This window comes from Octodon degus, unplaced genomic scaffold (assembly GCF_000260255.1).
Source record: "Octodon degus isolate 3935 unplaced genomic scaffold, OctDeg1.0 scaffold00083, whole genome shotgun sequence".
Classification (NCBI taxonomy): Eukaryota; Metazoa; Chordata; class Mammalia; order Rodentia; family Octodontidae; genus Octodon; species Octodon degus.
The window spans coordinates 8926012-8946303 of NW_004524659.1; the positions used below are offsets into that span (position 1 = coordinate 8926012).

Genomic DNA, 20292 nt, shown 5'->3' on the forward strand with positions numbered 1-20292 from the left:
GGCCCAAAGCCAGCTGAGTAACTTTATGTGCGCCTGTGCGATAAAATGCAAAATAAGCCAGTTTCTTGAAAGGTGCAAGCAGCCAAAAGTAACACCAAACAAGGAGACCATCAGAATAAACTTGTCTATTAAATAAAGTAAATCAGAAATGCATAATATTACAAACAGAAAGTACCAAATAGTCATTGTATATTAGTTACCTACAATATTAAAAAAAATAAATAAAATCTTAGGGCCGGCAGTATAGCTCAGCGGACTAAGTACTTTCTTAGGTAAGTGCAGGGCCAGGGTTGGATCTCTGGCTTCGCATGCCGCGCTGGCCCCGCCTCCGGCCTGATGAGCGGGAGATGGAGTCCGAGCGTGCTGGTGCCTGCCTGTAATCCCAGCACTAGGGAGGCAGAATTCAGGAAGATAAATATGAGTCTAGGCTGTATAGTGAGACTTTGCAAAAAAATAAAAATAAATAAATAAATAAATAAATAAATAAATAAATAAATAAATAAAATCTTGCCAACTGTGGTGGTGCATGCCTATAATCCCAACTCTCAGGAAGCTGAGGTAAGAGGACTGTGACTACTTCAAGGCCAGCCTGTCCTACAGAGAGTTTAAGATCAACTGAACTACATGGAGATTTTCTCTCAAAAAAAGCATAATAACTTAAGTATCATTGTTATGCTTAATAAAACTAACAGTGATTTCCTAATAGGTCAGGTTAAGTTGTCCCAGGTTTTTCAAAAGGGACTTATTTTTACCCAGGTATAGTGGTACAGGCCTGTAATCCCAGCACTTGGGAGACTGAGGTAGGAGGGTCATTGCAAGTTTATGGCCAGCCTGAACTACACAGTGAGAACTTATTTCACAAAAAGGAAACATAAATAAACAAAAATAAGAACTAAAAATAAAAGGGCTGGAGATATAGCTTGGTACTAAAGGTACCAAGGTTTAATACTCAGCACCACACACCACATACAAAAGCAAAAGAGGTAAAACATATTAATTTACTGAAACAAAGAACCTGTTTCATTTTAACATAAATAACATATATTTTATACCAAATATTGCCAGACTGGGGAGATAGCTCAGTGGTATAAACATCTGCCTGGCAAGTACAAAGTCGTGAGTTCGATCCCTAGTAGCAAAAAAAGAAAAATAAAACAAACAAACAAAAAAAACCTACTGTCAAAATTCAAAAATTCAGTGGCTCAATAAAAGACATCTGGAGCTGGACCTGGTAGTACAGGCCTATAATTCCAGCTCTGGGAGGCCGAGGCAGGATAGTGAGCTCAAACCTTCCCTGGGCAACAATGGGCAACTTAGTGACTTAACAAGACTATCTTAAAAAAAAAAAAAAAAAAAAAAAAAAATTTTTTTTTTAAAATTTATATATTTAGTAAAGGGCCTAGAGAGTCTCACTACACAGACTGGACTTGTAGTGATCCTCCTGTTTTCAGCCTCCCAAGCACTGGGATTACAGGTGTGTGCCACCATGCTCAGTCTCATTTACCTTCTCAGCATGTCCTGGGGGTGGGGCTGGCATGGTGTACCGGGATCGAACTCCAGTCCCTGCATCTGCCTGAATTTTTGTCTTTTTTTTTTTTGTAATCCCAGGGATTGAACTCAGAACCCTGCGCTTGCCAGGCAAGCATTTATTCTACTGAGTTATCTCCCCGATCCCCAACAGTTGAATTTTTACACTTGCTTCTGCACTCAATCTGTTGGCATAACATAGGTCATGTACCATATACCCATTAGAGAATGTGAATGAAAAATGGAAGAAAGATGTTAGTACTATTATAAAAATTACTTTGACCCTGCAGATCTCCAGAAAGGGTCTTAAGGTCATAGCCTTAGTACTGCTGATCTAGTTCTACACAATTAATGCTTTGAAAGCATACCAGATTAAGTGGAAAAAAAAATTAATCATAGAAAAACAGCATATGGTAACTTCAGATCAAATCTAAAAGCAAATTCCAAGTTGTGCAGTAGAACCTTGAGGTGATCACAGCCATAGAATGTCAGCAGTCCTTCATCCGTGCATGCCAAATGGATCAAAGGGAAGGTGACTGGTACAGCAATGCAAAAAACTGCTAAAGTGAGAGCGACCAGGCTTGTTCTGGATCCCTACTTAATAAAGTGTTTTAATAAGCAGAAAACCTACTTGGCTCACAATGCCCTTCAGCAATGCAGTGTTGGAGATATTGTACTTCTCAAAGCTTTACCTGTTCCACGAACAAAGCACGTGAAACATGAACTGGCTGAGATCATCTTCAAAGTGGGCAGAATAATAGATCCAGTATCAGGAAAACCCTGTGCAGGAACCAGCTACCTGGAGAGTCCAATCAGTTCGGAAACCACTCAGCTCAGCAAAACTCTGGAAGAACTCAACATCTCTTCAACATGGTAGAGGACAGGAAGAAGGAGACAGGGAAAGATTTCTAAATTTAATTACAAACTATGTCAAATTCTCTCGTGGCATTTATGAAATAGTAAGGGATTTGTTATAATTTTTCATAAAAAATAAGTAAAAGCAAATTTCAATAATATATTGGTTAGGATATTTGTTCAAGGATAGGAGAAATTTCAGTGTACCTGGGCCATGGCTTTTAGATTTGAACTTTTTTTTTTTCTGACTTCTTCCCTTGGACAAGTGCAGGAATCTGAAAAAACAAAATAGAGAATGGCAAACTTCTGATAAACTGAACTTCCCTCAGTACTCCTAAGCACTCTATTAAAGTCTCCAGCCTTATATAGTGTCACCAAACAGGAGCAAGAAAACCACAGTCATACAGGTATCTTACCTGCACAGTGCCACATCCAGACAAGGGTAACACAACTGTACTTGTACCATTCCTGCTTTGCCTACCTCCCTCTTGTCCTACCACATAAACAAGAATATTAAGGATTAGACCTAAGAAAACCTAGCCTAGCCTCTTACTAAACATTCGGGAACACAAAAGCAGGAAGATGATTTCCAGGCAGATATGCCTCAGCCTTGACATGGAACTCAGTCATACCAAGGGAGAGGTTACGGATGAGACAGTCTCATACCACCCCCAACTTTTTTTGTGGTACTGGGGATCGAACCCACACTATGCAACTATTGAGCTACACTGCTACCCTTACCAATCTATGTACCCACATCTATTTATCCATCCATTCATCTACTCACCCCCTGCCCCACTTACCTATCTATATATATTGAGACAGGGTCTAAATGGCCCACGCTGGCCTAAAACTCCTGATCTTCCTGCTTCAGTCCCCTGAGTAGCTGAAATTTGAACTACAAGTGCCACCACTTGTAGCTAATCTCTCAGGTTGGTGATGCTCATCTGAATTGTAGGAAGGACCTAAGTTCTCCCACCTGCTCCAAATCGCAAAAATCCAAGGAAGATTTTAGCTTGTTTTTTGAGAGAGACTCTCACTATATACTTCAGGTTGGCCTTGAAACTCACTAAGTAGCCCAGCCTGACCTCAGAGGTAAGACGATCCTCCTGCCTCAGTCTCCTGAGTGCTGGGATTATAAGTGTGTGCCACCATGTCTGGCAGTAACGAGGATTATAATGCACTTTATCCCTTAAGAATAAGACAGGGGCCGGGGAGATGGCTCATAGGATAAGTGCTTGACTGGCAAACTCAAGGATCTGAGTTCAATCCCCGGTTCCACCAAAAAAAAAAAAAAAAAAAAAAAAAAAAAAAAAAAAAAAAAAAAAGAAAAAAAAAAAAAAAAAAATAAGACAGCACTACTAGGCAAGGAGCACAGAACATGTGCATAGGCCAAATGTAGTTAAAGGTAAAACCTTTCTAGCTTCAGGTAAAACCTCTTGGGTATCTCAGTGGTTCTACTTCCTCCTTCCATGCCCCAAAAGGGACCATACAGCCTACTCCATAGCTGTATGTATTAAAGCCTTTAGCCCCATATAGAGTCACCACATGGGAGCAAGAAAACCATAGTAATACAGGCATCTTACGTGCATACCAGCACATCTAGAACACTGAACTCATTGGGAAATCAATTTTAAAAAGTTTCTTGACCCAGCATTCATTTCCTGTCTAAGTCCTCCCTTCTGCTTCCCTGAAGAACTTTACTTCTTCACTATGGGGGCTGGCTGTGCCGCATCTGGAGTCCTGTGAATGGGCTATTTCTTAAGGTAAGGAAAATTCAGTGTTTGTGGCTCAAGCCTATAATCCCAGCACTTGGGAGGCTGGAGCAGGAGGATCACTGTAACTTCAAGGCCAGCTAGGATTACATAGTGAGTTCATGGCCAGCCTGAATTATATGGTGAAGATCTGTCTGGAAGAAAAAGAAGAAAAGAAAATCTAGTGTTTTAAGAAAAGTACTAATGCTGATTTTAATTAAAGGTGCAAAACTTTCCATAGTCAGGGCTGTTCAGAAAGAAGTCTAATTTAAATACCAGAATATTGTCAAGGAAAATTTCCGTAAGATGTAGATCTGCAGATCATGAATTGGGTCCTTAAAAAAAAAAAAAAAAAATCTGAGAACTTTAATAGGAAAAAGAAGGGTCCCAGGAGATGGCTCAGTAGAATAAGTGCTTGCCTGGCAAGTACAAGGGCCTGAGTTCAATACCTGGTTCTGCGGGGGGAAAAAAAAACAACAAACAAACAAAAAACAAAAAACAGTGAACACTGGACAGAGTAAGATGCAGTGGGAAAAACAATAGACCAAAAGTATATGTTTGGGGCCAGCGAAATAGCTCAGAGAACTAAGCACAAGGACCAGGGTTTGATCTTTGGCCTGCCCAGCCAGCCTTGCCCCCAGGTTGCTTGAGCCCACCAGATCCAGTGTAGTGGTGCACACCTGCAATCCCAGTGCTGCGGAGGCTGAAAACAGAAGGATCACTATAAGTCCGAGCTGCACAGTGAGACCCTTTACCAAATACATTGAAAGAAAAAAAAGTATATGTTCTCCCTCTCTCTCTCTCTCTCTCTCTCTCTCTCTCTCAAATAAATAAATAAAAATTAAAAAAAAAAAAAAAGTATATGTTCTCTGGGGGTGGTGCCCCACACTTGTAATCCTAGCTCACCAAAGGCGAAGGAGGAGGATCTCAAGGAATTTGAGGCCATCTTGGGCTACATAGTGAGTTCAAGACTAGCCTGAACATAGTGAGACATTGTTTCAAAAAAGAAAGGGCCGGCCAAATAGCTCAGCAGATTAAAGCACCTGTGAGCAGGCAGGGCAGGTCTGCAGAGCGCTGAGAGGGCAATTGAGACAGGGCCTGGTGGCCTGCACCTGTAATCCCAGCTCTAGGGAGACCGTAAACAGGCAGATCACTACGAGTCCAATCTAGTAGTGAGACCCTGAATACCCTGTAGACCCTTCCCTAAAATACAGAAAAAAAAAAAAAGAAAACATTAAAATAGTAAATTTTATGTTATGTATACTTAACCACAGAACAAAAACCTACCCGATCCCAAGTCACCCTAAAAACCCGAGGTCATTACTATTCAGGGCCAGAATGTGTAACTTCACACTGATGTGTAGAACTTCAGTTTCTGCAGGGGTCAGAGCCCGGAATTCACAGGCCCCTCACACTGGCACACGAGGTGCTTTACAATGGCTCTGTCACACAAACCTAAGTGTTATCCTTTTCTGAGATACCCAATAATAATACAACCTTATATACTTCCATACCATTATAGACAGTCGTAACCACACATCAAGAGGACATATACTGTCACATAATCCACTCACCACTGTGTCACACAGCCACTCCACTACAGTCACCACGCCAACACCCCCAAATGCCCTACACAATTCAAAGTCACACCCACGCAGGGGGCTCTAACACAGTCAGAGTAGTGAAGGCACTCAATACACAGCAGCACACATTGTTATAATCTCTCCCCTCTCCAGTGGACACAACAAGGATACACAGTGTCACGACACAATCACAGGCATATGACAAGTGCACACAGTACCACACACAGCCAGAGTATTGTAATGGGCTAACTCACATTTTAGGCTATATGGGTGTAAATCTTGTGCTTTCTGTTGTAAATGCATACCCACCCATTGTTTTAGATTGTTTAGTAAATAGTGGCTGTTACCCGTAGTTTGCTAGATAAAACTCACCAATACCTTTAAACAAAGACTTCTAACTCCTTGTAACCTTCAGGCTATGCAAGGCTGCCTGCAGGTACTCAGGTGCAAATTAACCAGAAACTGAAACAACAGCCCCAGGAAATGTAGTTCAAGTCCTGGTCCCAATCACTCTAAAAGCTTTATTTTGTGTCAGACAGTAAATTTGCTTATCAAACGCAATGTGATTCCAAGGTTTAAAACCCCTTCCTGCTTCTTGGGCTGCCGCCCTTTCGGTCCTCTCCTGCGTGAGAGCAGACTGGGGGGCCCTGAGCTCAGTAATAAACGGCTTTCCAAATTCCAACCTGGCTGATCTGGTTCCTATTCTGAGTGACCCATAACAAGTATCACACAATTCATACAGACACCCGCACTGGTCACAAAGTCCCAGCTACATTCATATTCTCAGAAATAAGGACAGGCACATATACACAACCGAGGCACGCACGCTATCAACTCCACAAGCACAGCACACAGCATCACACACGGTTTACACAAAACAACCAGACACAAACCCTTGAGACAAATGATCACAACCACGCACTCACAAGCATTCACAACGTATCACAGAGCCACAATCAGGACGCTTCTAGAAACGCGCTTCCTAGGCCGCCCAGGCCAGTTCGGGACACGCCCCGTCTCCGCCCCGGATTCACCCCCTCACCTTCTACCTCTTTTGGTCGCGTCAGGGTCCTTGTGGAGCTGCGGGTCTTACCACGCCGGCCAGGGAGCTGCACCGTCGCGCCGCTGTGAACTCTGGGAAACGTAGTCCGGAGCCACATTAGTCACGGACAAGTTGGCTGGCTGAGTCTGGGACAGGGAGGTCTCAAAGAGGTAGTCCCCATTGCAAATATAATAGCGGGCTTGAGTTCAATACTGATCAATCCCCGTAAGACCCCTAAATTCACAGGAGGAGACTACGAAATTTACGTGGGGGACGTAGAATTGCCCACAGTGCCTTAAAGGAAATGTAGTCCAAGGCCGGAAAAGCCGCGTTTTTGGTAATACCGCACGCAGCGCGTAACTACGCCCGGGCCTAGGCCTGGCGGGGCCCGTCGCGGAGACTTATGGGAGCGTTCGGCTCGCCTTCCTAGTGCGCAGGCGCAGCGCACGAGTGGACATTTTGGTCTTTGTCCGCGGGTCGCTACGGCCTCTCGGTACACGTGGCGCGAAAGTAGGAGGTGGGATCTCGGTGTCTTGGGTCTTTCGGGCCGGGGAGGTGGAAGGGGACGATTCTTGACCTGTAGGGACCCGGTGCGCGCGTGGGGAGTGGGTTTAAGCGCGTGTGGCCTACGTGTGGGGCGGAGGTGGGGGCCTCTCGGGAAGGTTGGAGCGTGAGTGACCCTGGCTTTGGCCGCGAAGTTTGACCCGTTCTTTTGAATCGTTGAGCGAAAATGAAACGGTGTAAGATTGTGCGTGGTTGCGCCCGAGAAGATGTGGAGGCCAGTGTTGAGGTACCGTATAACGTATGAGCCGCATTTCCCTTGTCGAAAGTGCTGATAATTATAACGGTGCCATCTTCTAGTTGTTTTACTTGGAAGATCGGGGCTAAAAAAAAAAGCAAGTATTGAATAAGTTTAAAACGATTTTTTAAATGTAAAAACATTTTTATCGAATTAATATGCTAATCACCCTGATTTATTTTTTAAAAAGAGTATTTCAAAGGTATTTTTTTGTTACGCAGTGTCTGCTTCTTGTCTTAAATCCTCTTTATTTATTTTACTTTTTAAAAAACTTGGTTCCTGACAATTTTTATGAGTCAGGACTAAAAGTCCAAACTCCTTAATGAGTGGAGGTGTTCTTAGTATGTGAAATTTGTAACATAATGGAGAGAACTGTTTGCTTGGGTGGTCTTTCTAAAGACACCACTTGCATTCCTGACTCTCAAAGCTTTGCATAATAGTTAAGTACTGAGGTACCAAATTAAAATCTACAAACCGTAGCCACAAATTTACAAATGGCAGTCGGTTAGGAGATAAAATTGAAGAAAAATACTATTTACAGTAGCATTAAAAAGATATAAATTTAAGAAATGTAAAACATTATTGGAGAAAAATGTTTACTAAGCAGTTAAGTGTGACTAAAAATACCATGGTAAATAATTGTACCAAAGAATGATTAATTTTATGCTAATAAAAGACTTGACCAAATTTTGGGGGAGCTAGGTAGGCTAATTTTATTAACAGAAAACCAGACAGCAGTAGCAGTGAACATATGAGAAAGAAAGCAGTCAATATCCCAACTATAATGTGATGATATTCACCTGTAATTACAGTACTGGAGAGGGAGACTGAGGCAGGAGGATCACAAGTTCCAGGTCAGCCTGAGCTACATAGAGACCCTGTTTCAAAATAGTAAATAAATGCAGAGCCTCAGAAATTGAAATAGTACTAGTATAGGTATAAGCAAAGCCTATGAAGGGAAATTTGGTAACAGTACCTGTGATCAGTACAACTGCTTTAACTCAACATTTTTAATGTTACAAATGTGTCTCCATTTAATATGAAACAGTACAGACAAAAGATCTCTTTTGGTGGCAATATTTGGCATAGAACGATACTGGAAACAGAGTATGTGGTGCAGGCTTGCAGTCCTAGTCACTTGGGAGGCAGAGATAGGAGTGTGGCAAGTTTGAGGCTCACTTGGCAATTTACTGAGACCTTGTCAGAAAAAAAGAACAAAGGAATTGGGTGTGGTAGCTCATGAATTCTGGAGGCAGATACTAAAGCAGGAGGATTGCCACAAGTTCACACCGTCAGCTTGGAAACATGGTTCAGGGGCAGTATGAGCTTCATAAGCAAGACTATCTCAAAAAACTAACAAACAAACAAACAAACAAAAAACCCTAAAAATAACCAACAGCCAAGGACTGGGAAGGGAATGTAGCTCAGAGACAGCAAGATCAGGGCCTTGGGTTCAATCCCTAACACCAAGCAGAAATTAAAAAAAAAAAAAAAAGACTCGATTCATGCCCATCAGTAATAGATGAGTTCAATATGCTGTAAGTATAGCTACATAGTATAGCACTATACAGCTATTCACAAGAATGAGGTAAAAACTTTGTATCTACCGATAGTGAAATAACTATAAAAATGTATTGCTTGTAAAGGACAGAATCTACAGTGTATTTTATTTACAGTAAGAAAATGGGTTTTAGTCAGGCACTGTAGCACACACTTGTCTAGGAGACTGAGACAAGAATTCTTGATAGCAAATTTGAGTCCTGCTTGGGAATTTAGCAATTTAATAGACCCTGACAGAGAGGATGGGGGTATAGCTCAGTAAGAAAGCCCTGGGTTCAATCTTAAGTACCACCACCATGTATGTTTTACAGGTAGTTTGTTTTAAAGAAGATGATAGGGTTAGGTATGGTGGTACACACCTGTAATCCCAGCACTCAGAGCCTGAGGCAGTGACATAGAAAGAAAATAAAGGGGTTTTAGTATCTATTTTTATTCACTCAGAAAATACATAAATTGTTTTCTTTTATTACTAAGGTCTCCATATGTAGTTCAGGCTGGCTTTGAACTCAGGATCCTCCTGCCTCATACTCTTGTGGGCTGGGATTACAGATATATCCCACATAAGAAACTTTATAAAGTATAGTGTTTTGGGAATGGGGGAACACTGGAAAAGGTAGGGCAAAGACAAGTGGCTTTTCATGGTTTTTTTCTTTCTGTATAACTTATAGTTTTACAGGTGGTTTGTTTTAAAGGAAGAGATAGGGCTAGGTATGGTGGTACACACCTGTAATTCCAGCACTCAGAGACTGAGGCAAGAGGATTGCCTAGAATTTGAGGCTAGCCTGAACTACACATGAGATCCTGTCTCAAAAAGTGAAAACAAAACAAAACAAAACAAAAAACAGGCCACAGAGCCATACTTCTTATGTCATTCCTTCAAATGTTTTTTTTTTTTTTTTCTTCAAATGTTACTTTATAGTCCAGTGACCTTAGGCAGGTACTTAGATCTTATGCCTCAGTTTCTCATCTAGAAATATACAGATAAAAGGATCTTTAATCACAAGATGCTTATACAGATGAAAATAATGCATATATAGCCTATTAAATATAAATACTTGATAAATATTTGTTTTACAGTGTTGGACTTCAAAACCAGGGTCTTACACATATTATGCAAGGCATCTACCGTTGAACTATGTGCCCATCCCTCCGGACTGTTTTCAGCCTCAAGTTCATATTAGTATTTCTTTTTTTTTTAATATTTATTTTTATTTATTACATTTATTTATTGTGTGTGTGTGTGTGTGGCCAGCTCAGCCCACCAGGGGGCGGGCTGGCTGGCATGTGGTGCTGGAGGATTGAACCGCGGTCCCTGTGCTTTGCCAAACTTGTTTCAAGTAGGTGCTTTAGACCACTGAGCCATCTCTCCAGCCCCATATTAGTATTTCTAATTGAGTTTAAATGGCGTATTTTTTAAAAATCTAACTTCTTAGCTCTTTATTGCAGTTTGTATTTAAAAATTTGAGACAGTATCAATACTTATTTTCCTGCAATAAAGAAGTAGAAACCATAAACATGCTATATCATGCTAAAAATTTCTTTAGCATTTATTTTTTTATTTTTATTTTTTGTATTTTAGGGAAGGGTCTATAGGGTGTTTAGGGTTCCACTACTAGATCAGACTCATAGTGAGTCTAGTGTTTACAGCTTCCCAAGAGCTGGGGTTACAAGGGCGCTACTGTGCCCAGTCTCAATTGCCACCTTAGTGCGCCTCTGGGAGGCAGGCCCAGGGTTCAAACCCCAGGCCCAATTCACTGAGCTCTTTGGCCGGCCCTGTATTTAGCATTTAATATGTAACTTTGTTCTCCCAGTGCATCTCACTAAAGATGAATATCAGAGTTCTTTGTTCTAAGGCCACTTGAGATAATTCCTTTATCTAAGAATTACGACTAAATTAATGTGAAGTTTTTTAAATTTTAGAGAAAATCTCACTTAAGTTGAGTCAAGGCTGAGCTCAAACTTGCAGTTTTCCTGCCTCAGCCTTACAGAGTGCTGGTGTGACAGACATGTGCCACACCTGACAAAGCACTACTTTAAACATGAATATTATTTTTTAAAAAACGAGTAATGTAAAATACATCTCACAGAGATACCTCATTCTGCTTCTCTCGCAGTCATACTCCTTGTGCCATAGCCATATAAGTATAGTGTATTGTTTTTTTTTTTTTTTTTTTACCTGTTAGGGGGTTGGTTGGCCAAATACATCATATTTACCTTTCTGTACATTTACTTCCTTCACTTAACATTTATGTCCTGAAAATGTCCCTTTTGAGCACTTTTTTTTCTTTTTTTAACTACTGTATATGTAAGGTGCCATTGTGTTGGATGTACTATAGTCCCTGTTGAATGTTTTGGTTGTTTTTAGTCTTTAGCTGTCATTGAAAATGCATGATGGGGGCTGGTGAGATGGCTCAGTGGTCTAAAGCACCTACTTAGAACAAGCGTAGCAAAGCACAGGGACCATGGTTCAATCCCCCAGCACCACATACCAGCCGGCCCCGCCCCCTGGTGGGCTGAGCTGGCCACACACACACACAAATAAATAAATAAATTTAAATTAAAAAAAAAACACAGAATGAGTGAGAGAAGTAGATAGGAACTGGTGAGGGAGCATGCAAGAAGTTACTGAGCTCCGTAATAGCTATGCAAATTAAAAACTAGGCCGGGGATATAGCTCAGTGGCACAGGTCCTGAGTTCGATTCCTAGTACAAAAAAAAAAAAATTTAAAAATTAGGGGCTGGGGAGATGGCTCAGTGGAATAAGCACTTCCCAGGCAAGTGCAAGGACCTGAGTTCAATCCCTGGTTCCGCAAAAAAAAGAAAATGCATGATGGGCTCTTAGGAGTTCCCCCAAAGAGAAAGTGAAGACCTCAGCCTATTGAGTTCTTCTTGACTCGCATCTACAGAAAAGAATTTAGAGTGCCTCACTGTTAAACAACTACACACTAAGAAAATAGAATGCTGATCCTTAAAAGGAGCTCCTTTAGGTTTGGAGCTGGGAAGATTTGTTTTTGGGAAATAGGGAATGTGTGAATTTCTAAAAGGGGGCTCAATTTGCAGGTGAAAGTCCATGCCCATTTACAAGAGAAAAAGCATTGGCCCAATCTGTTGTATTTTTAAGATGGGTGACTAAAATGTTTTTCCTAAAAAGATTCTTTGAACTTTTAGTCTGATTCTCTATTGGTTGCTGACCTGTACCTTATCAACTAAGTTAACTTATGGATTTAAAAGTATCTTCAAGAGGCCTGGAAGGGAGGGGAACCCAGGTAGTAAAGATAATGGATAATCTTGAGTAACTTTGTGTCCCGAGTTGCAGTATTTTTAGCAGACACTTAAAATTATGGTTTGCCTTATCTCCTTTATACTTACTCATTATTGAATAATTTACGTGTGTCATTTTATGCTTAATAGGAATATCTCTAAAGTAGATTTCTCCAAGTGGAATTGCCCAGTGGGTAAGTACATAACACTCCCACTAGCAATGTACAGTAGCTTCTTTTCCCATAGCATCAGACTATAGTGTTGAATTTTTTTTGTTTCTAACCAGGAATTGTACTTGCCAGGCTGCTGAGCTATATCCTTGGCCCATTTTCACTTTTTTTTTTTTCCAGAACCGGGGATTGCGGGATTGAACTCAGATCCTTGCATTTGCCAGTGAAGCACTTATCCTACTGAGCCATCTCCACGGCCCCCATTTTCACTTTTTGAGACAGGATCTTGCTTTGAAGTTCAGGCTGGCCTTGAACTTAGAGTGATCTACCTGCCTCAGCCTCCTGAGTGCTGGGATTATAGGCTTATAGGGGTGTATCACTACTCCCAACTTGATTTTTTTTTAACCAAAGAAAGAAAGAAGAATTGCATATCAATATAGGTTTAATTTACAATGTAAGGGCCATATTATGTTCATCTGAGAACTATCTGTTCATATATATACTTCTCTCCTTTTTTCCGTGGAGTATTTCCTAAGAATTGTCTTATATTTAAAAAGATAGCTTTATGTGAAATGAGCTGTAGGCATACATCCCAGATTTTCTTTTTTTTTTTTGCAAAACCGGGGATTGAACTCAGGCCCTTGTGCTTGCCAGGGAAGCACTTATTCCACTGAGCCATTTCCCAGGCCCCAGATTTTCATTTGTATTTTAACACCATTTTTTTTTAAATTTTATTTATTTATTTATTTGTGTGTGTGTGTGTGTGTGTGTGTGTGTGGCCAGCTCAGCCCACCAGGGGGCGGGGCTGGCTGGCATGTGGTGCTGGGGGATTGAACCGCGGTCCCTGTGATTTGCTAAGCTTGTTCTAAGTAGGTGCCCTAGACCACCGAGCCATCTCACCAGCCCCTTCATTTGTATTTTGACATTGTTTATAATAGTTGTTTCCTAAGTTATGCAGAATCAGGAAGATTTATTTTATGTTATATTATCCCTTTTTTATTAAGAGGAATTCATAATGTGAAAGAGGCAGAATTTGTCCCCCCCCGCTTTTTTAACTTCTCCCTCATGCCTTCCTTGTTGCCCTCACCATTTGAACTTTTTCTTCCTATTTGACAATATGTATTACACATTTTGGTCCTAGGTTTCTAGGTTTCTCATACTCTAGGTTTCTCGTACTACAGAAACAATGTGGTATTCACACCTGTGTCCAGTTTATTTGGTTTAGTGTGATTTCAGGGTGCATCCATTTACCTAGAAATGTCTTGAACTTACCCTTAGTTATAGCAGCGTAATACTCCATCATATGAAAGAACCACATCTTTATACATTCACCAGTTGATGGATATTTGGGCTGTTTCTGAGATTTGACTATTATAAACTGTCACTATAAACATAGGAGTGCATATATCACTGTGGTATGATGCTTTTAATTCTTTTCGGAAGCTACCAAAAAGGGAAATAGCTGGGTCAAATGGAACCTCTAATCGATATTTTTAGGAATATCCACACCAATTTCTGCAGTGGTTGCTCCAGTCTTGACTCCTATGACCAGTGAAGAAGGGTTCCTTTTTTTCCCCATGACCCCTCTAGAATTTGTTACTGGTTGATTTCTTGATAATAGCCATTCTTTCTAGGGTGAGATGGAATCTCAGTGTTGTTTTAATTTGTATCTCAAATGTGAAACATTTTTTTCCTGGGTTTGAACTCAGCAGGCTTTTACACCACTGAGCTATATCCCCAGCTCCCTGGTTTTCTATTTATTTATTTACTTATTTATTCTGTATTTTAAGGAAGGGTCTATAGGGTGTTCGTGACCTCACTACTAGATTGGGCTTTTAGTGATTCTCCTTTTTACAGACTCCCAAGTCTCAGTTGCCTTATCAGCATGGGGGGGCAGGCAGCACAGCAGGCCTGGGGATCAAACTTCTGGCCCCTGCCTCTGCCTAAGCAGGCACTTTAATCTGCTGAGCTATTTGATCTGCCCAGATACATAATTATGATTACCCATATATATGTAAATTGTGCTGACTGGCTCTGGAGCTATTAATAGAAACAAAAAGCTTCAAGGTTAAGACTATTTCTGTGTCCCAGATGAATAACGAGGAGAGATGTTAATGAAAGCCAGATGTGGTTGTGCACACACATGTAAGGCTGAGGCAGGAGGACTGCCACAAGTTCAAAGCCACTTGAACTTACATAGTGAGACCCTGTCTCAACCCTCCTCTCCCAAATCAACTAGGATAGAGTAAGGTGCTAGATAGACATCCATTCTAGGCTGCTTTCTATCCATTCCCTCCTTTTAGGCAACCAAATGACTTAGTTTCTATTTCGCTTCTGTGGTTTTTATTCTTTATTAAAAGTATTTTAAATTGATTTTATTATGCTGTGTATTTTCATCTGCTTTGTAAGAGTATTCAAATAAACTTAACTGTAGGGGAATTATATACTGCCCATTTTCAGTTTTTTTTGTACAGTAGCGTGACAAATTATTTGTGTTACACTGTATGAGAATGATTTTCTAGATAACCACCAGGAAAAGAGGCATAGTAGCATTTGTGTTTCATACTTCGGGTCTCTAGGGTTCCACCAAAGGATTCCCTCTGACTTTCCGATGTTAATTTTCCTCCAGAACAAGTTCACTTTTAGAAGTTGCTAAATTTGGAATCTGGATCCCATTCCCAAATATATTTTGAGCCATACTTTCTGCTTTTCCACAGTCTTTTTCTCTTTAATCTAGTTCTGTGATCTGCTTTTCATCAGTCCTCCCCACCCGCTTTTTTTCTTCTTTCTGAGACACGATCTCACTATGTATTGTAGGCTGACTTTAAACTCACGTAGTAATCAAGGCTGGCCTTGAATTCATGGCCATCCTGCCTCAGCCTTCCAAGTGTTGACATAGGTGTGTAGCACCACACCCAACCACTCTTCCCATTCTGTAAGAAAATGTTAATAGAGATTAAAAAAAAAAAAAACAAAACAAAACAAAAAAAACTATTTGCAGACTTGAGAATGCTTCAAGTCCTTAGAAACCCTCCTCTGCATTCATATTTCTTTCTAAGGCTTCTGTGCAACTTCTTGTTTCGGTCTCCTACATGAGTCTGATTAGATTGGAGTTTTTTTCTGTCCTTAGTTTTGTTCATTATTAGACCCAGTTGTAGTTTTCACAGAGGGAAGGAGGGACCTCCAGTTGCAGTTTTCACAGAGGGAGGGACCTCCTATCCTGACAGTGGATGTTTGCCAATTATCTTTGAGATCTTTTACCTCAAGGACTTCTTGCTATTCCTCTCAGGTTTTTGTTTCCTGCACCATTTATATTTTGCATGTTTGGAGCCGTACTTAATTTAGAATTAATTTTTTTTTCTTACTGGTTTCACTAAAGATACAGTATAGATTGTTTGAACCTCAAACTACATTACTTTTTGTATGGTTTTTAGGAGAAACATTTGACCATTTAAAACTAAGCTGCTGTGCTTCTAAGAGTCCTTCCCTGGGTTTCTTGCTATTGGCATTTCTAGAGTTCTGTCCTTGACTACCTCTTCACATACTGAGTATATTTTGTTAGCAGCCAGAGTAACATCTTACTTCTTTAGCCACCATGGTAGTTTTGATAACTGCCAAATCCCATTTCCACTCTTGGTCTATTGTGATCTCTTGATAGGTATCATTCAACTGCCTATATGTTTTTCAGAAACCTGTTAACTCTGTCCTGAATATCAAATTTGATGTCTTGTACATTAGTTGCCTCCAATTAACTTACCCTCTTATGTTTCCCTTTACATATGTTACTCTTTTAGTCAGGCTTTGAGGCTTCTGTCTCTCCCATACCCAGTTACCCAGTCATGAATTAGTAACAAGAACCTTTTTAGAATGCATAGTAAGTGGTGTGTTTATGTGTATATGTGTAAGTTGTAACTTTAGTTTTTTTTGTGATTTAGCTTTTTTGTATGACTAATTTTTATAGAATACTTGGCGTAGTACAATAGAATTTCTGTGTACCATTTATTCAAACCACCAATCATTTTGCATTTTGTGTTTTTGCTTCATATTTTCATTTCTTTTTTTCTCCAATTACATGGTTGTCAAGGTTTTTTTCTGAACATTTTAAGCCTAAGTTATAGATAACACTCTCTTTATAAGTCCTTAAACACGAATTTTCTAAGAACAAAGACATTGTTTCATGTACACAGCACAACAATCAGAAAATTTGCCATTGTTAAGTCAAAGACTACATTCAGTTTTTAATCAGTTGTCCCAGTCATGTCCTTACATTGATAGATTTTAAAAAATATTTTTGAACAAATAGATGATTATATAGAGAGTTTTGGTTTTAGGTTTTTGTTTTTTTTTGGTCCTGGGGAATGAAACTCAGGACCTTGAACTTGCCAGGCAGGTGAGCTATCTCCCTAGCCCTGTAAAGAGTTTTTAATCCTAAATACTGTCACAAAAACTCACTACACACTGTGGCTTAGTTTTAGAAGATGAACATTTGTTGCTGTAGTTAAAGATAATAATGAGTATTTATACAGGAATAAGGGCTATCTATAGTCCATAGCAAAACCCCCAAACCTGGGGTAGGAATGTAGCACTAGAGAAAACTTGCAACCAGTCATGTGAAGAATGATCAGATTTCCTATTTAAGTAAAATTCCTAGAGGTGATTCTCTTTTCCAATTTCTGGATATATGGAGACTTTAGATAGCTCAAGAACTATGACTTTAAAATTCAGAATTCAGCCAGGTGTGTTGGTGTACACCTGTAATCCCAGTGCTATAGAAACTGAGATTGCAGGATTGCCATGAGTTCAAGGCCAGCCTGGAGTATATCATTTGTTCAGGGCAGCCTAGACTACACAGAGACCTCTTGCCTCAACAACATTAAATCTTAGGATTCAAAAAGTTATAGGTTCCTAGGCTAGGGTGGCACACATTTAGAGTCCTAGCATATGGAAGGCTGAGGCAAGAGGATCACCGTGAGTTCTGAGCCAGTGTGAACTATGTAGTGAGCTCCTGTTTCCCTTCCCCCAAAAGTTCAAATCTTTTGCCTATACATTTGTGTGCAAAAATCATTACTCCCCCCCCCCCAGGGCAACTTCTTGTGCATCTCTGGAAAGTACACTTTTCTCATCCTGTAGATGGCCTTGGGGCCCTGGAGGCTCATCCCTCAATTCTAGAATGGTACTTTAGTCACAGCAGTAAGTTTAGTTTGGTGGTGTGTCATTTTCCCCAGCAGTAGGTGGTTTTTTTTTTTTTTTTTTTTTTGCGGTACCGCGGATTGAACTCAGGACCCTGCACTTGCCAGGCAAGCACTTAATTCTATCTTACTTTCTTTTACTACCTTTTTTTAAAAACAAATATTTACTTGAAAGAGAGTATAGCAATAATATGACATTAGAAGCAGTACACATTTAGAAGACGAGAATGATAGGTATTCCAAGCATGGTTTTAGTATTACACATTGCTATCCTCAGTGTAGTTGCTTAGTTCACAGATATCAGCATATATAGAGTGAGAATGCTACCAATTAACTGCTAGTTTCAGAAACCTGATGGAGATTCTTAGGACCATTGCCTTAACCATCTTGTGTATATAAATGTATAGTTTTGCCCTTGCCATGTTTCCTAACTTTTCTCCTTGTTCTCTCTTTGTTGTTTAACACAGCCGTAGGTTTTAAAGAAACCAAACTGGATGTGATTTTCCATTGAAGAAGACAAACTGGATGGTGGAGAAATAAGTGGAGTCTTGCTAGGTGAGTGAATGACAGACAACTAGGCTGGTATAGATGTTTAATTAATGCTGATATCTCTGAAGTGCTTTTAGGGACATTGCTTTATAGGCCCTAGTCTTGAGTTATGACTTGGTGTAAATTTCATAGTGTCCCAGTAACAGTTCCAGACATGATTTATTTCTGTTTGAGTACTCTTTTTTTTCAGCAGCAGAGATTGAACCTAGGAAAGACTTAAGCTCTGTCCCCAGGTCTTTGCCCTTTAAGTTTTTGGTATTTAGAGGTATTTTGGACTTTTTTTGGTTGTGGTACACAGTCTCCCTGTGTCGTTCAGGCTGGCCTCCAACTCAGTGATCTTTCTGCTTCCGCCTCCAGGGTGCTAGGATTACAGGTGTATACTACTATGCTCAGCTTTTTGCCCTTTGAGAACAGTTTTCACTGAATTGCCCATACACTAGTTGAAAACTTCTATTCTCCTGAATAGCCTCTCCAGTGGCTAGGATCACAGGCCTGAGCCACTACACCCAGGCAGCACTCTATGTCTTTCATCTAATTCTGAAGGGCAGTGTATCCCTCTTACGCGGTACCGGGGATTGAACTCAGGACCTTAAGCTTGCCAGGCAAGCACTTATTCTACTGAGCTTTCTCCATAGTCCCTTCCTTATCTTTTGTCTTGATGTTAACACTTCATACTTTATTTTTAGGACTCTTATTATTGTTTTCCTTCACTCTCATATCCAGTTTCATATCTCCTTGTGTGTAGAGTCTCCTTTCCTCATGTGTTATCTTTTAACATCAGGTCTTAAATTTTTCATGTCATCTGATAACTTAGGTTCCTCAGTACTTCTTTGTCTCTTAGTGGCTGAGGGCCTCAGAATTATATTTTACATTTGCATTCTTATCTCCCTCCCCTTTGATAGATCTGTCACTCCACCATTCTTCATTTACCTCTTTCGCTGGTGCCTTTCTGCTATATTTTGTGAATGTGTTAGGAAAAAGAGAAAGGTATGAGTTCACCAGTTGGGACGGGTTTGTTTAGAATAAGCCTGAGAGGACCACCCTGCTACTTAGACCAGACCTATAAGATCTTAGACCAGGCTGTAAGGTCTTTTATAGGTTCATGAGCATAAAGCAGGGCTGTGAAAGGAAAAGGTTAAAAAGGGATTTTGGAGGGATAAGAGTTGAGTGAAAAGGAGTTGTCCTGTAGTTCCTTTCCAAAGATAGTCACTTTGTTTGTCTTTTTGAGGCAGGGTTTTTACCTTGCAGTTCAGGCTGGCCTTGAGCTCACTTTATAGCCCAGACTGACATTGAACTCATAGCAGTCCTCCTGCCTCAGCCTCCCAAGTGCTGAAATTACAGATGTGTGCCACCACACCTGGCCAATAGTCTCTTTGAAAAGTTTCCCACATACCCATCTTTAAGTAGTCTATGAATAAACCAATATATATTATGTATCTTTGCCACAAATATGCTGTATCTCTATAAACTGTCTTTGCACCTTTTCATGTGAATAGTGGCATAGTACACATCCTATTGTGTATGTAATTTTTTTCTTAGAGTTTTCTATATAAGCATGTTAAATTTTTTTTTAACTTATCTCTTAATGGGCATTTAGTTTTCTAGGCTTGTGGGATTGAAGACATAAGTGTGAACACTTGCCTGTATTGATTTACAGAGATACACAGACAAGACTATGTGATTTAGTTTAGTGAAAATGTGATTGTAACAGGCACATTGCTGTCAGAGTAACTAGTTTACATTTCTTTATCACTAGGTAGTTAATGAATGCTAGATATTAGTTACCATTTCATGTACTAAGAAAAATGTAAGTGCTTAAGATAGTCAAAAATTTCTTGGGCTGGAGAGATGGCTCAGTGGTCTAAGGCACCTACTTAGAACAAGCTTGGCAAGGCATCAGGGATCGCGGTTCAATCCCCCAGCACCACATGCCAGCCGGCCCCGCCCCCTGGTGGGCTGAGCTGGCCACACACACACACACACCTCTCTCTCTCTCTAATAAA

General features: G+C 40.3%; 1 protein-coding gene and 1 pseudogene across 1 annotated transcript in view; one reads left to right on the forward strand and one right to left on the reverse strand.

The window, feature by feature from the left end:
• Nucleotides 1-20292, reverse strand: part of LOC111818220 (zinc finger protein 567) — a 78894-nt gene that overhangs the window by 9878 nt on the left and 48724 nt on the right. The window contains exons 1-2 of the mRNA XM_023721593.1: nt 6762-6916; nt 2590-2657 (exon numbers count right to left, since the gene is read on the reverse strand). Coding sequence (XP_023577361.1) covers nt 2590-2657; nt 6762-6879 — 186 coding nt within the window. The 5' untranslated portion in view covers nt 6880-6916. Of the gene's footprint in view, nt 1-2589; nt 2658-6761 lie in introns of the transcript that reaches the window.
• On the forward strand, nt 309-2404 carry LOC111818201 (annotated as a pseudogene).